Consider the following 15,723-nt stretch of genomic DNA (forward strand, 5'->3'; position numbering starts at 1 on the left):
TCCAACTTAAAACAAGTTATAATAATATTCAACATACTCAAAATGCACTCAGTATAGTTTGTTGTGACTCAAAACATTTCAGTTAAGCCGTTTTACAGTAAAAGCTCTCTACTGACACATTCTTGCTTTGTGCCTTGGCTTCATCAGTTTCTCTGTGGCTGAAAGTAGGCCTGGGCGATGAAACAATATTGATATGTGTTGGCAGTAGACACTTAATGAACAACAATAAATAAAATGTTCAGTAGTTTCACTAAAATGCAAACCGCTTGGCCCAAATCCCTTCATAATAGAGCAGGCTAAGAGTGACATGCCAACAGCCAATCATTTATTCATTTATCATGTCTTGTTTAATGGCACCATCTACATGTAACACAACAACAGAAACAGCATGGAGTGAGAAAAACAGTGCAGATGGTGAGGAAATTGTTTAAAAAGGGCATGCGAGCTCACCAGTATGGCAAGGTTTCTTTTTTCTTTTTTAAATAGGGTTTTTTAGTTTGTTACCTGTGTGCCTTGATAAATGAAGTGGTTAAAGCTATTATATGTAACATTTCTGCATCATATGTTTTGGTGAGTTTCGTACTTACATTACCCCAAATGTTTCCAACAATGTTCAAACCCAGATAAATCCATAATTTATTCAAGGTAATGGTGCATTTCCTACTAGCTGTTAGCTGCTGTAACTTACGGAAAAAACTCAAAATTCATGAGAGAGTGAGGAAGGGAGCCAAAGAAAATGACTAAACATAATGTGAATAAAACTTTTCATACATTACCTCATCTGTGAACATTTCTGCCTGAGTCATGCCAGATAGAATTTCACGACGTATCAAACTACATCTTCTGTTATTGCTTTAATGTGAGAGAGATCCCTAGATGGTTGAATGGTTAGAATAAACAATTTTCCTCCTGGTCTTTATTGGAAATGGGTCATTAAGAATGATTAATATCATCTGAAGTGAAACAGTTTACCCCAATAAAATTTTCAGCTGTATTGCCCTGTCCTAGCTAAAAGGCTTTTACTGCGAAGCAGCTATAGACACACAGCAAAGTCACAGGCATTTTAGCATCTGTGTACGCTATGCTAACACAGAGATTTATAAAACTTAGTTGAAATTCACTACAAATATATAGACTCATCAGTAAGCAGATATTGCAGACTTTTGCAAAGTATTTTTTGTGCAAATTCACACTGCAATATTGGTTAATACATCATGGAATCTCAGAGGGTGTGGGTGTTTAACTATTTAAACTTGGAAACAATAACAAAAAGCATCCTGTTCAAAGGGGAAACTATACAGACAATATATGACATTTCTGGGACACAATGGACTCTACAATATAAAAATGCTTGTGTAAAAGGTTTCAAAAGCACAGAATTAGTTGTGGACAGTTGCTGAATTGTCTGTATTGACCGGAGGGCCAAGAATCAATCACCTTTTTAAAACCTGTGCAGTGATCTGAGTAGCACTGTACGCTAACACCATGCACACAGCTGGTCAGACACCACTTCCCCACCCTCGAGCTTTAGTGTCACTCTCAGGGTCACTCTGGCAGCTTAAGCCAACGAGCAGGCAAATAGTGTCATCCCCACACACCATCACCTCCTCTTCCTTCCCATCCCCCCTCTCAGCAAGCCCCTACTCGAGGGTATTTTTATCCCCTCTCCTCCCTCTCCCACTGTGCTGCACCACTCTAATCAGTTCCCATGAAACCTCAATGTGGAATGTGGCGAGATGGTTGAGGTTGACCCTGTGTCATTTTATCCCAAGTTCCCTCTTATTTGTCTATTTTGCAACTTCCTGTTATTACCCTCTCAGAGAGCTCTCCTTTATGCCTCTTTCTCATATTTAATTTTTAAATCTGACACACCCCAAAGTGTCAAAGCATCCTGGCGTCTGTGAATTGATTATGAAATGAGTCCATCCCATGGCTGGAGACTTCAGTAGCTGCCATGTCTCTTCAGGAGGCAGTAGAGAGGCTTATGTCAGGGGGTTTCATATGGAGATAGCCTTCTCATCTGTCACGCTGACGTCTCTTCCCCCTCGTGTGCTCCTCGACTGCTACCCTCTGGCTGTGTGAAGTTTTGGCCCATGGAGGTTTTTGCGGAGCGGTTGAGCTCTCTGTCATTCGTTCCTTATTAATTCTCATGATGTGTATCCCTTTATGACTCCATCTCACTCAAATAGCAACCAATATTAAAAGCCTTATTAATTTTTCAAGTGCACCGCTGAGATAATAGCAAGTTGGTGTGGTTTCACTGTAGTACCTCCTCTCACTGACTGACCAGTACTTTCACTGCCCTAGCTTCTTTTACAATTATTTTCATTGTTGATTAATTTGTAGATTATTGTCATTGATTAAACAATTAGTCAACTTGTCTATAAAATGTCAGAAAAAGGTGAAAAATGTTGACCAAATCTCCCATAGCCTAATATGAGGGCCTGTCTTGTTTGTCCACAGATATTCAGAAGATAATTCAGTTAACTGAGTAGTAAAGAAAACAGAAAATATTCACATTTAAGAACCTAAAATTAGATATTTTTTTTTTTTCTTAAAAAGTTACCCAAACTGATTAATTGATTATCAAAGTTTTGGTGATTGATTTAACCCTCTATGCCCTATAGCACCTTGGAGCACCTGTTATATATTTCACTATAGCGCCCAGAACCACCTGCTATTTTGAAATAATTCCCAGTGTGTTAAAACATGGGGAAAAAAAGCCTTGTGAGCCTTGTGTCAGAAATAAAATTATCTAAGTAAAAAAATCTCATCCTGCTGCATTTAAACTGACTAACGTACAAATCACTGTAACTTTGCCTGGGAAAATGTAAACAGAGGTTCGTTTCATCTGATTTCAAGGAGAATACGACTCTGTGGCAGACAGTAGGAATACTTATATAGAAATACTAATCTTCTCACTGATGGTCTTGATGGCTTATGTGGGTCATATAGAGGCATCAGTAAGAAATTGAGCCTGTTATAGCTTAGTAACCAAACATTCCCTCTAGTAGCTTTACATAGCCATAAATAACCAGAACATGAAATATACATCATACTGTTGAGATCTGTGATTTTTCTTCCCCCCACTGTCAGAAAACAGCAGGATCGCCCCAGCTCTCAAGGGCATAAATGTATAGATCGGCACCGTTTTCTGGGGGAAGTGCTACAAAGAGTCAGTAGGGACAACTGACCAGGGTGACTTTTCCACATATAAATTCTGTGATTTTTCTCATATAAGGTGCCAAAAACACTACCTACAGCACCATTGAGGAAAACAACAAAGACACAGTGAGTTTTTTTTTTTTTGCTTGAAATCACATCACATAATCATCAGCAAGACCTACTCGGCTCTTACTGCCAGAGATGAAGGCTGGTTTCTGGGGGAAAGTGCAACAAAGAGTCCGTAGGTTCTCCTGGCCGGGTCGTGACTTTTCCACATATAAATTCAGCATTTTTTCCTCAAAAAAGTTGCCAAAAACAGTACCTACTGCCACATTACTGTCATTTGTTCGTGTAACGTAGCTGTGTTCTTGAGTGAAGATTCTCGGTGAACTGCAGCAACATTCTAGAATTCTGCTGGGGTCTGAAAGGTCAATAATCAATTAAATATCAATTAATCATTGCAGTTCTACTATCTTGCATTTTGTAGTGCTTTGACTGAAGTCCCAGCCCTTGAGTGATCATCAGACATGATTTACATCCACAGGCTTGTTTACATGCCATTGAGTGCAGTTGATGTTTTAAGTGGCTTTGGAGACTACATGCTCTATAAACATGGTGCTCCAAATAATAACAGCAAGACAAAATGCATACGTCCTCCAAAGTTAGTAGAGTAGTGCAGAGCTGGCTGTTGCTGTCCCCGCTGTTGTGTTGATATTCTTGTCAGTCGGCTAAGCTCCAGTGAATGTGGTGTACCACCCGTGGAGAGAAGGGGAGGCGGGTTAGTATTAGATATAATGCTGATTCTAATCTCCAGCTCATAATAAAAGTGCTGCGTTTTTAAAAGACTGGCTGTCGCTGTGAATTCTAATGGGCTAACACTGAACAGAGCTGTTTGCTTTCCTGTGGCACCACTCGTCCCGAGTGGGGAATTGTCTGCTTTTTTGTACGTGTGCCTGTGCGTCTGCTTTTAGGAGAGGGCAAAGACGCAAAGGTGAAAGATTGACGTGAGCAAAAGCACTTTCTAAGAAGACAGACAGCGTGGGGACGAGTGTTGGAGACAAGAGGCACAGATGTTGGGAATCCATTTCCTCTTTCAGTCTGTTTATAGCAGATAAAGAAGGCAAAGTGCCTGAGTCCACATTTCAACTTCATCTGTCTTCTTAACGATGCAGGATTTCCACCCTTCGTTTACAACACTGCGGGTGTCTGATTTGCATTTCTCGAACTTGCCATAAAAGAAACCCAAAAGGGGAAGTGCATCTTAAGTGTTTGTGTCTATATATTTAGGTGCATTATTGTTTATGTGTGTACATGTCCATATTAAAAATGTGTGATTTCTGCTTTGGATAGATATGAAGCCCCAGTTTCAAAAGCAAAAGTATCACTGGAGCCATCGCACTCAAGTCTGGTGTCCAGTTTCCCAGGGTGGATGTTCAAAGTGGTGGTTTGGGGGCAGAAAGGCAGCGTTAGATCTTCTAGTTAAAGATAAGAGTCTCCCAGAGGAGCGTTGCTACTGGCCCCAGCTTTGAGCTGATGGACAGGACGGCCTGGAATGAGGAAGTTGGCAAGCTTGTGTTTCAGTTCAGAGCAGCTCTCACTGGACGTCAGTCAGTCTGGCTTTATCTCCATGGATGTCCGTTTTGTATTAAATGTTATTGATCAGCTGGAGGCTGAGACTGAAAGCCAGAGACGCTCTGGCGTGTTGGTGTTTGGCATAGATAGCCCGACCTAGCCTATCTGTGTTGATCTGAGCGAATGTTGGAGACTTTAATTCTGCCTAAATGGATCCCTCTTAAAATAAGTGTGAGTTTGACTGCCTGTGTTGGCTGAATTTTCAAAACTTGGCTCTTTTTTAACGACTAGAGCAGCAGGTACATAATTCCCTAAGCCTTCTGTGGCTTTTTAATGCATTTTTGAGTTATGCACAGCACACAAGTGTGTGTACACATTTGCAAATTGTGTGTGCTCGTGCACCAGCAGCACATATCCTCAGGCTGCTCTGTTTACTCATCACGGTTAAGAGGAGGCAGCTTGAGACTGAAACACATCAAGGTATCAAAGGCATTTCTGTGGGTTGGTGTGTTACAGAGTTAAACCACTGCCTGCTGTTCTGGTATGTGCTCTGATTTAGGAAACGCAGCAAGGAGGATGTGGGGGCTACAAGGGGGAGACTCCATGGGTCAATGAATATGAGTCAAAACTACTGATGGTCTGGCACTGGCTGCAGAATTAACTCTTGTATTCTAATAATCATTCAGTTAAATCATATTCCATTGTATTTCTTTTGTATTAACGTTTGTTAAAGGCAAATTATGCAGTATTTTCCCAAAAAACAAGGCAGGGCCAAAAATATAAAAATAACGAACAATCCCTCTCAGTCATCACACACAGTCCACTAGAGGTGTGTGTTGGAGTAAGCCTGCATCTGCAAAGACCCCACCCTCTGCCCATGCCTTCTTATTTTTAGAGATGTACCAACCCACTTTTTTCAGTTCTGATCCAATTCAGATATCTGAATTTGGATATCTGCCAAAATCAATACTATACCAATACCAGCTCTCCTTTTTCTTTAGTAGCAGCAGCAGCAGCAGCAGCAGCAGCAGCAGCAGCAGCAGCAGCAGCTGTTGTTGTTGTTGTTGTTGTTGTTGTTGTTGTTGTTGTTGTTGTTGTTGTTGTTGCAGCAGTAGCGAGATTACATTAGGAAAAACTGGAACGTCTGGAAAGCCTGTATAGTTTGTGTAGTGTAACTTGTGTAATGGTGTCTGTCAACCATTGTGGGGTGTTGTAGGATTCTGGCTTATTACATTCATGTTCAGCCGATAGGCTTAGAGACGGCTTGATTTGCATAATTTCCCATGATGCATTGTTTAGAGTTTAAGTTTGCTATTTTATGTTCCAAAATGCAAATGCTGGCTTCTTCACTCCAGCTGTATAGGAACACATTAATTTGGAACATGCTTCTCTCATATAACATGCAAATACAAAACAGAAGTGAATAGCATTACTCAGCTCTTAATTCACACTGCTTGTGTAGTATTTACAAATAGAAAACACATGGCGTTGCGGAATTTAGGCTGGAACAAGGATCAGTGATGCAAATCCAATACTCAATGAATGGCTTATGTTAGTTTCAGGACCTGATACTGATAGTTCCCATCTCTGTTTATTTTCTCATTGTTTTGTTGTGCTCACTGACCCAAAATGTCAGTATTTAACTTCTAAGGAATGAGATTTAACAGTCAACTATCTTTCTGCTGTGTTTACAGACAAGACATGACTAATCCTACTAACTATGCTTTTAAGTGTTGTTTTACTGGCTTTAATATCTGTACTGGTTTTTGAACTGATACATTTGTGCCCATAAACTTGTCTATCTCTTGTTTTTCCCCAGGCTGTGAGGACATTGTTGTGGAGAGCCTGTCTCTAGATTCGCTCGTCCCCATCCTGAAGTGGAGCTCTCAGCCGTACGGCTCCAAGTGGGTCCACAGACAAGCCATGCACTTCCTCTGCGAGGAGTTCAGTCAGGTTGTCACCTCAGATGTTCTCTACGAGCTTAGCAAGGAGCACCTACTCAGTGCAATTCAGTCTGACTACCTGCAGGTAAGGAAACAGAACATCACCTGTCAATCTTTTGTCACTCTATGACATCTCACAATGTGGAGGATACATTTTTCTGGCGTAAAGTTTCAGTAATGGGTGTCTGACATACACACACCAACAGAGATGCATTAATATATTAATATACGCACACACACATGCACACACTGACAACACTCGGGGTCTCCAGAGTTGAGTAGCACTATTCCCTGGAGAGAAATACCTTCAAACTCAGAACCTAATCAAAGCTGAGCTGTCATCTGCTCTGCCAAGCTACTCTGGCATCAGACCAGATGGTTGAGGTGAAGTGTTGTAATCGAACCACACAAACAAACCAACCAGACCCGAGCTTTGCTGGGAACATATTGCATTTTCACCTTATCCTCATTTAACAGCTTTTGCTCTCGACAATATCTGACCTTGTCCTAATAATACTTTTGTGTCGTTCTCCCTCCCTGTCCTATATCTCCCTCTCTGTCTTTCTCTTTCTCTGTATCATGGTCTCATTCACAGGCGAGCGAACAGGACATTCTCAAGTATGTTGTTAAGTGGGGCGAGCAGCAGCTTATTAAGAGGATGGCAGACAGGGGTAAGATAATACAGTCTATAATTACCCTCTGAGCAGCCCCCCTAATGGCTCTGAGGAAATTACCCACTTACCAGAGCCTCCAAAATACACTTAAAAGCATTTCAAAAAGGAGGCAAACTTTACCCAAGTCAGCATGAAGTGTTCTCACAGTGAATGGACATGGCATCGTGTGCTCTGACCTTGTAAGCAGTTGTCAAGGTTATTAGTCATTAGGACTGGGTATCGATACATTTGACAATTGTCCAACAACTGATAGAAAAATACAACCTTCCTATACAAGTTTTTTTCAAATTCTTAGAAATTAGACAATAGGTTAAAGAAAAATCTAAAGACATGTTCCTAGATATACCAACATCATAGGTTATGTACAACAACTGGAGGACAAATGTCTGCTATATATGGTATCATCACTGGCAAATTACCCGGCTGTGAAAAAACATCCCATAAAAAGGAAAATTTAGGCTGATTTTGGCTGTGCTTATGACGAGGAGGACTGGCATTAACAAAATATAATTCAGTATACTTCACAGACCATATCACAACCCCCACAGATTACACAAAATTGACAAAATTTCTCCTATGTTGAAATGATTTTGGGCATCAGTACTCAATATCTTTAAGGTATCAACCAAAATAATCCAGTACCAAATAGTACTAAACTGCATGCGAAACCTGCATTCAATTTTTTTGTACCCTGATCCAAAAAAAAAGATGATTATTTGTATGGTTTTGCTCACAGCCAATCCCTGCAAGTGTTCTTGGATTTAATGCAACGTGATTGGCCCACTACCATAGCAGCTACAACCCATGGATGAGAGCAGCCCATCTGGATACTTTGTTCCTGCATCATGCCCCTTGTCTTTTAGACATCTGTCACTTTTTATATCACGAAGACAATTGATCTTGCTGTTTTGCAGACTGTTGAACCAAACTCCATTCTAAAAGCAGGTCTTTTGTGGTAGGGAAACATTTTTTCACAGTAAAGACTTCTACCAATGCTAAGACTTTTCTGATTCACTTTGATCTACAGGCACAATCAGCACACATGCCATTTACCCAGTAACATCATTAACTAACTTAGGATGAAGTGTTTGACACAGACACACATACTGACTGGCAGCTTTTACAATGCTTGCATGATCTTTCTTAAAACAGAACAAACTATGGATGGCTGCTCTCATCCATATAGCCTGTGGTGTGGTGAAGTCAAGCGCAGTGTTTTTGATGGTGTTGGCAATTCATTGCCAAGATGCCTTGCAAACTTTCAAGAGTATGACCATACTACACAACTCTGGCATCTGATAAAAAATAAATGTATAAAATGCAGAAGATCATTTTAGGAATGCTTCCATTCACATAATGGGTATGAAATGAAGCAGAAAAAAATGAAATACCTTATTGGTAGCTGTATCACTTTAAAGGTACTGGTATTGGTATTGAGATCTTAATTTTTTAAATGATACCCAGCCCTGTTAGTCATCAAGCACCCTGCAGACAATGCATTATTTATCCATAATTTGTTAAACTGAATTGCCTGAACGATGTGAAAAATAGCCGGCAGGTTGACTTGGAAGTATTAAAAGCCTAATCATAGTTTTAAAAAATAGTCATGGTTATATGCATTATATTAAAAAGCTGCTAATGGCTACTCTTGTCCCCATTTACCCAGAGCCCAACCTGTTGAGCGGTACAGCTCACAGTGTAAACAAGAGGGGAGTGAAAAGGAGAGACCTGGATGTGGAGGAACTGAAGGAGATTCTGTCTCCCCTCCTGCCCTTCATCAGAACTGAACACATCTTACCACCAAACAGTGACGTTCTCGCTGACGCGGTCAGTACTCCTCATCTGCCTTTTTTCTCAGCTGCTCTGTGTGTGTGTGTATGAGTGCCTATATGAGTCATTGTGACATTAAATGGAGCATTGATTCACATTCTTCACCCGGTTCACAGCTTAAAAGGGGCTTGATAAGCACCCCTCCTTCAGACATGCTGCCCACAGCTGAGGGGGGAAAAGCCAACGCCTGGTTAAGGCAGAAGAACGCTGGCATCTATGTGCGCCCCCGCCTCTTTTCTCCGTATGTGGAGGAGGCTAAGGTATGGCTCATTCACTTCTGATTAATGGAGCTTCCAGACAATGCAGGAAGCAGTGGATTATTTGTGTCCCATACAGCTATCATCAAAGAGAGTAGATGTACTGTGAAGAGGACAGGCTAACCATTTAGAGCCTTGGGAAAATTTGTGGACCCGTTCATAGCTCAGATGTACTAAAATAATCCGTGCCCAGTTGTTGCTCTGCATACTCACCATTTTTAATAGTTGCCTCCATCATCCTGACTGAAATTCAATTTATGTCCATTTGCACACTTTTCCTAATAACTTATAGGCCTTCTCAGGGTCATGAATATTTATGAATATATCCCTAGACCAGAGAGAGTCATTATTAGATGAAGTGTCAATCAAGTGGAACTAATTTGCAAACCCTCTCAGTGTCCTTGAGTTTCACATAGGACTTTTATTTTTTTTTCCAAGTTCTGGTCTAACTTGCCCTCTCATGTCCACTTGTCCTCAGTCTGTGCTCGATGAAATGATGGTGGAGCAGACAGACCTGGTGCGTTTGCGGTTAGTGCGCATGTCCAACGTCCCAGATACACTCTACATGGTCAACAACGCTGTGCCTCAATGCTGTCACATGATCAGCCACCAGCAAATGGCAAGCAACTCATCCACAGCTCCATCGGTTGTGGCCAATGAGATTCCAGGTAAGAAAATTGTTTAAGAATGGTAACAGAAACCAATGCTGGCAAAATATCTAATCTGCTTAAAGGGGTAGTTCAGATTATTAATATCATTAATAAAGTGGTGCTGTATGAGGTACTTGCCCATAGTCATTGTATTAGCTTCAGTAGATGGTGATTGACATGTCCACAGTTTGCAGAAGCAGAGATGGGCAGCCAAACAATGTACTACTGTGGACAGGGTCAGCAACAAAAGAAATTTTAGCCACTTAGAAAAGCTCCACAGTTTAAGTGCACACTATATTTAGAATATTTTCTTCACTTTAACTAGCCATCCAGCAGCCTTTTCCAGTGGGCAAACTACATACTTTTCCAAACCAACCAAACTCCATGGGCGAAATCAGTCATTTTACCTCACAGAACACAGGAGTTCCTGCTCTCTTGCTGCCTCGATTGATTAGTTAGTTTGTATTATTGTGTGACTTTGATGAAATGAAACTAACTCTTTACAACACTGAAGTCAAACAACACAAACAAATTAACAGATTGAGGCAGCAGTAGACCAGCAGCCTCCTGCGTTCTGGAGCTAAAATTACTGATTTTACCTATGGAGGTAGGTTGGTTTGGAAAGAGCAATGCGTGGCTTGTTATAATGGCAGTTTCCGATCTCAAAAGACTGTCTGACAGCTAAGTAAAGCAATGAAAATATTCTAAATGCAGCATACACTTAAAGTGATATTGATATTTTTAAGTGGATCTTTTTTAAGTGGCTAAAATACCCTGTAGGTAATCCACTGACTTTGGATAAGTACTTCATACAGCCTTACATCAAATAATCCAAACTTAATGTGTCTGATTTTGAGCTCACCAATTTCTGAATCAGTACGTGATCAAGCTTTTATCTTAAAATGACTGTTATTAAGTGAAAAAAAAACATAACTTAACATGTTTGTGTTGTGTCCATCTTTCAGTGCCTCAACTGTCGGTGGTGAAGGAGATGATCCGGAGGCTGCAGGAACTGAGACACACGGAGCAGGTTCAGAGAGCTTACGCCCTCAACTGTGGTGAAGGAGCCACCGTCAGCTATGAGCTGCAGCTGCGGGTGCTGAGGGAGTTTGGCTTGGCAGACGGAGCCACTGAGCTACTGCAGGTTAGCAGAAAGCAGAGTTTGTCCCCAGGGGTTAGAGGAGGATGAGATGGCTAAGGCTGGATACTAACAGGCCTGGTAAAGCTGAGGAAAAACAAGACCTCGGTAATGCAGCAGAATCAACAACCCCAGGCAGATGAATCTTAAGAAAATCGTAAAGGGATGGTTTGAATCATTTGATGTGGGATTGTATGAGGTACTCATGATAGTCATTGTGTTAGCTACAGTAGACGCTGGTCGGCACGCCCCAGTTAGAAGAAGAGGGGAGGAGTATCAACATGGAAGCTAAGCAATGTACTGCTGTGGACAGGGTCAGAAGCACTCTCTAAACCAACCAGACTCCAGAGGCAAAATCAGTTATATTACCTTGCAGAATATTTTTGCTGGTCTAATGCTGCCTCAGTCCCTTAGTTTGTTTGTGTTAGTGTGTGACTTTGGTGAGTCTTTTTGTTTCATTTAGGTGGACCTTTTTTAAGTAGATAGAATACATTTTATTACAGATCCTGTCCACAGCAGTATATTGCCTAGCAAACTGGGTGCATGTTGACTGGTATTTACTGTAGCTAACAATACACTATCCATAAGTACCATATACAAACCTCAGTATCTTCTATTGAGGTATTAACTGAACGACCCCTTTAAGCCCCTGTTTTGTTCTTTGTTTTTTTCAGAACCCATACAAGTTCTTCCCTGATGAACGGTTTGGAGACGAGAGTCCAATTCTAGCTCTGCGCCAGGTGGGTCGGTGTCGGGTAAACAGCAGCCCAGCCATGGATAGCATGTTCACAGAGCTGGAAGGGGTAGCGGGCTTCCACCCTCCCCTACCTCCTCCACCTCCCCCATACCACCCCCCTGCCACACCCAGTCACGCTCAGCTCAAGGGTGCCTGGCGACCTCGTGTGCCCATGCCGACCCCCACCCGTTCCTTCTCCTACCCCTGCAACCGCACCCTGATTCAGCGCCATGCGGCTGCCAAGCATGGCAGCTCGGACTACTCCTCTGTGCCCAGGCCCCAGCCCCCAGACTGCACCAACCCGCAGGCTATGGGCCGAGCTTTGCTTTCAGAGCGACAAGCGGTGAGTGTGTGTGTTACTTCCTAGAGTCCTTGTGTTTTTTGTTTATTCAAATGCGGCGTCATGGTCTGTATGGGGGATCATAAATAGCTTGATTGATGGCTAACGTGACACATTTGTATCTGTTTTCCAATGCAGATGAGCATGGAGCCTGTTATGAGGGAGTTCATGCCTGACATTGCACTAGGTGTCTCGGTCATGTCCCTGAGGGAGCAGCACATGGCCGAGATGGACAGGGAAGGCCCTCACAGCCCAATGGGCCCCTCAGGCCACCATCTGCCCCATGGGCCCTGCCCCTCTGTTCGCCTCAGCCACGGCCACGGTCCTGGACACGGCCACTCCTGCAAGAGACATGCTCCTGAACCCAAGCTGGAGGCTCAAGCAGAGTTCCCCGACCTGTACGACTTCTCCTGCCGACCTGCAACCCCGACCTCCGCTCACCCCCTGCCCTCCTTTGCAGGACCAGACCTCTACAGCCACAGCTGCACCCCCTCCAGCGCTTATCCACCCCCCTACATTTCTGACTCTCAGGCCCAGGGCCACCCGCAGGGACGGACTGCCCCAGACCCACTACGTCTGGATGTCCTCAGCATGACCTCTCAGAGGCATGATGGAGTCCTCGCCAGCCCCTCTGGGGCCCAACCTCGGATGGGACACATCCCCAGGGGGCGATCAAATGAGACAGACCTGACTCATGGCTTAGGCCATTTACGGTCGCCCAGTGGGAACATGGACAGCTATGAGGAGAGGCACACAGGAGCTAGAGACGCCCCGGAGGAGATGGTTGTATCTGGAGAATCATCAGGCCTGGGGCCGCTCCAGCAGCCTCACAGGAACAGTGTCAGCGAGGACATCACCAGAGACCGCAGGTCACCCAGCAAGCCGGACTACCCTTATAAGAAATCTGCACTTTAACCCCAGTTATGAACCAGGGGTTGAGTTAAGAAAAGGGAAAGCGTGACGAGTGGCTGTCCATCACGGCGGACAGCAAAGCACTAAATTTGTGCCTGCGTATATGTGTGTGTGTGTCTGAGAGGAGCAGGGGAAAGAGGTGGTCGATGGTTGCTATTTATAGGATCTGTCCTTTTGTCCTACCTCTATCACACTGTGCTATCCATCACACAGTCAGAGTATGGAAGGAGTAAGAGCTGTAGGTTAATTGTTGATGCTTGTAATTGATCTCTGCAGCCTGCCCAGTCCTGCTGGTTTGGAGGATGACTCAGGCTCTGCTGGGGTGGATTGAGTTTGATTGTAGAGAAAGAGGTTAGCTCTGTGCTGTGTGAATCCTGCATGAGGAGGTCACAACACTAGATGTAGCTCAGTTATGAACTGATGGTTTAACAAAGACTATATTCATAGATTCTGTTGTCTCTCAGTTATTTTCAGCATAGAATAAGGGAGACAGCAGGATAGGAATCTCAATTTACACAAGCGAACAATGGCACCCAGTCTGGGACAGACAGTATTGTGATAAAAATCAAATGTAAATTCATCTGGCTGTATTCTTTTCTGCCCATGACTTGTATTTCCATTTCTTCCTTGTAGCATGCCTATAGCAACCCACCTGACTTGTGTTCCCCCTCCTGGTTCTGCAGTGCTGATGAGTAATGTGCCATGGCTCGGTCACACAAAGCAGCAATTGGATCTGACAGGAAGTAGGTCATCAGAGCTCGTCATTCTCCTGTAACCCAGTCTGATAATTGTGTCAGGCTTTAACTATCACAGCCTCCGAGTGTGTAGCTTAGAGGCAGGAGCCTGTCGTTTTCAGAGGGGCGGGTAGGAGGATCGCGGGCAGGTTCATTACTGAGATACAGTGGAAAATATAGGGGTGCCATGGCAACTGACGTATCGTGATCGAGTGCTGAGGGTTTGTTGGTTTTTCAGCTGGAACAGGTATGTGTGCATGTGTCTGTGTGCGAGGATAACTTTGATACACACAGGTGTTTAGACAATCTCAGTACTGTACACTCCCATCTTTTAGTCAGGTCTGTTTGTACATATCAGAGAGTCTGAGAGTGGCTGTGTGCTCGAGCTCCCTCTTGTTCTGTTTAATCCAATAACATCAAGTAATCAAAGCTGAAGCCTTAATCAGTGCTTGGAATATTCAGTTTTAGCTACCTTTATTCAATTAAATATGATGTCATTTTATTGCAACCCCTGTTAATTGCTTATTTGACTGTTCTGTTCACTATGGACACATTCACTGCAGTTTTTTTCCTGGCTGGTAGAGATGGATTTCACTGAACTCAAATGCTAAAACCATGTATAAACATCAGTGCCCAGTTGCATAAACCACCCTAAGTTTCAAACTTAAGATTCACCATCAAATATTTTTATTTGTCCCTGAACTAAGGGGTTCACTTAGGCAAGGAGGCAACCTAAGAGTCTTCACACAATGCTCCTAAGTGTTTAGACAAAGGCTTTCACAGTTATTAGGGCTGGGAATCTCTTTGTACCTCACGATTCGATTTGATTCTGGGTCAGAGGGATACGATGCAATTGTAAAATGATTATCTATGCATCTTGATGCATCAAAATTTTTTGCACATGATTTATTTTTTCTCCCTGTGTGACTGCTTGCTACTTTTACAACAGTATATTTGACACAACTTGCACACACTGTGGCTCTTGTCCCTTCAACTTCATAGTAGCCAAATGCATCCATATACTTGCTTTTAAGCCCAGGAGGTGGTGGTGGGAATGTATCTAACTGCAGTTGCTTAATCATAGCCATCTTCACCAAAGCTCAAGAAGTAGCCTAGTTTATAACATAAACACAACGCACATGTTTAGGTCTGTTATGTGTCACCATTCAATTGGTTCCGCTGTAAGGAGCATACAGCTCAGTCTTACAAGTGTTACAGGCAATCAGAATGTTAGTAATTAAATTTCCAATCATTGGCTTTTCTGCATTGATGTACAATCTTTCAAGAAAGTATCGCAATGCATCCAAAAATATTTTCTTTTCACCCCACTTCAGTTATCGTGGTTACATTTCATTCATGTCAATCTTTAATGTTACAAGACTTTATTACTATTATTACTTTATTACAAGAATTATTGTCAGTTGTTTTCTATCTTAGCTAACACACATATGCAGCCTGTATTAGTCAATTCCAAAATGAACAACAAACGTTAGTGTATGAGACAGTAATATTCTTTGGCTAGCAAGCATTAAATGTGTACTCTGTACCACAGGGGTCTCAAACTCAAATTGGCTTGGGGCCACTGCTACTATTGTCTTCTCAAAGGGAGGCCACTTCAAGGTTCAAGTATTGTAAGAAAGCTTAATATTTCTGAAAGTGAACTTTTTATTTCCATTAAGAACATATTTTCATCACACTTAATAAAAAGTAGTTTGTATACATTTTTAGTCAGCACAAACTCAACAACTCTTACCCCTGATGCAAATGGCTAG

The 15,723-nt window shown here is 42.5% G+C and overlaps 1 protein-coding gene across 2 annotated transcripts in view; it reads left to right on the forward strand.

The window, feature by feature from the left end:
• The window catches only part of btbd7 (BTB (POZ) domain containing 7), a 36,370-nt gene that overhangs the window by 13,530 nt on the left and 7,117 nt on the right, over positions 1-15,723 (forward strand). The window contains exons 4-11 of one of the 2 annotated variants that reach the window (XR_014772338.1): positions 6,557-6,765; positions 7,276-7,351; positions 9,021-9,181; positions 9,301-9,444; positions 9,920-10,109; positions 11,057-11,235; positions 11,904-12,308; positions 12,444-13,960. Coding sequence is in view for 1 of the 2 variants with exons in the window: in XM_084743296.1 (XP_084599422.1) it covers positions 6,557-6,765; positions 7,276-7,351; positions 9,021-9,181; positions 9,301-9,444; positions 9,920-10,109; positions 11,057-11,235; positions 11,904-12,308; positions 12,444-13,220 (2,141 nt within the window). In the remaining variant the exon portion in view is untranslated. Of the gene's footprint in view, positions 1-6,556; positions 6,766-7,275; positions 7,352-9,020; positions 9,182-9,300; positions 9,445-9,919; positions 10,110-11,056; positions 11,236-11,903; positions 12,309-12,443; positions 14,456-15,723 lie in introns of those variants that run through there. The other variant, XM_084743296.1, reaches the window with a different exon arrangement.

Source organism: Lutjanus erythropterus, chromosome 18 (genome assembly GCF_056507025.1).
Source record: "Lutjanus erythropterus isolate fLutEry1 chromosome 18, fLutEry1.hap2, whole genome shotgun sequence".
In the NCBI taxonomy this organism is placed as follows: Eukaryota; Metazoa; Chordata; class Actinopteri; order Lutjaniformes; family Lutjanidae; genus Lutjanus; species Lutjanus erythropterus.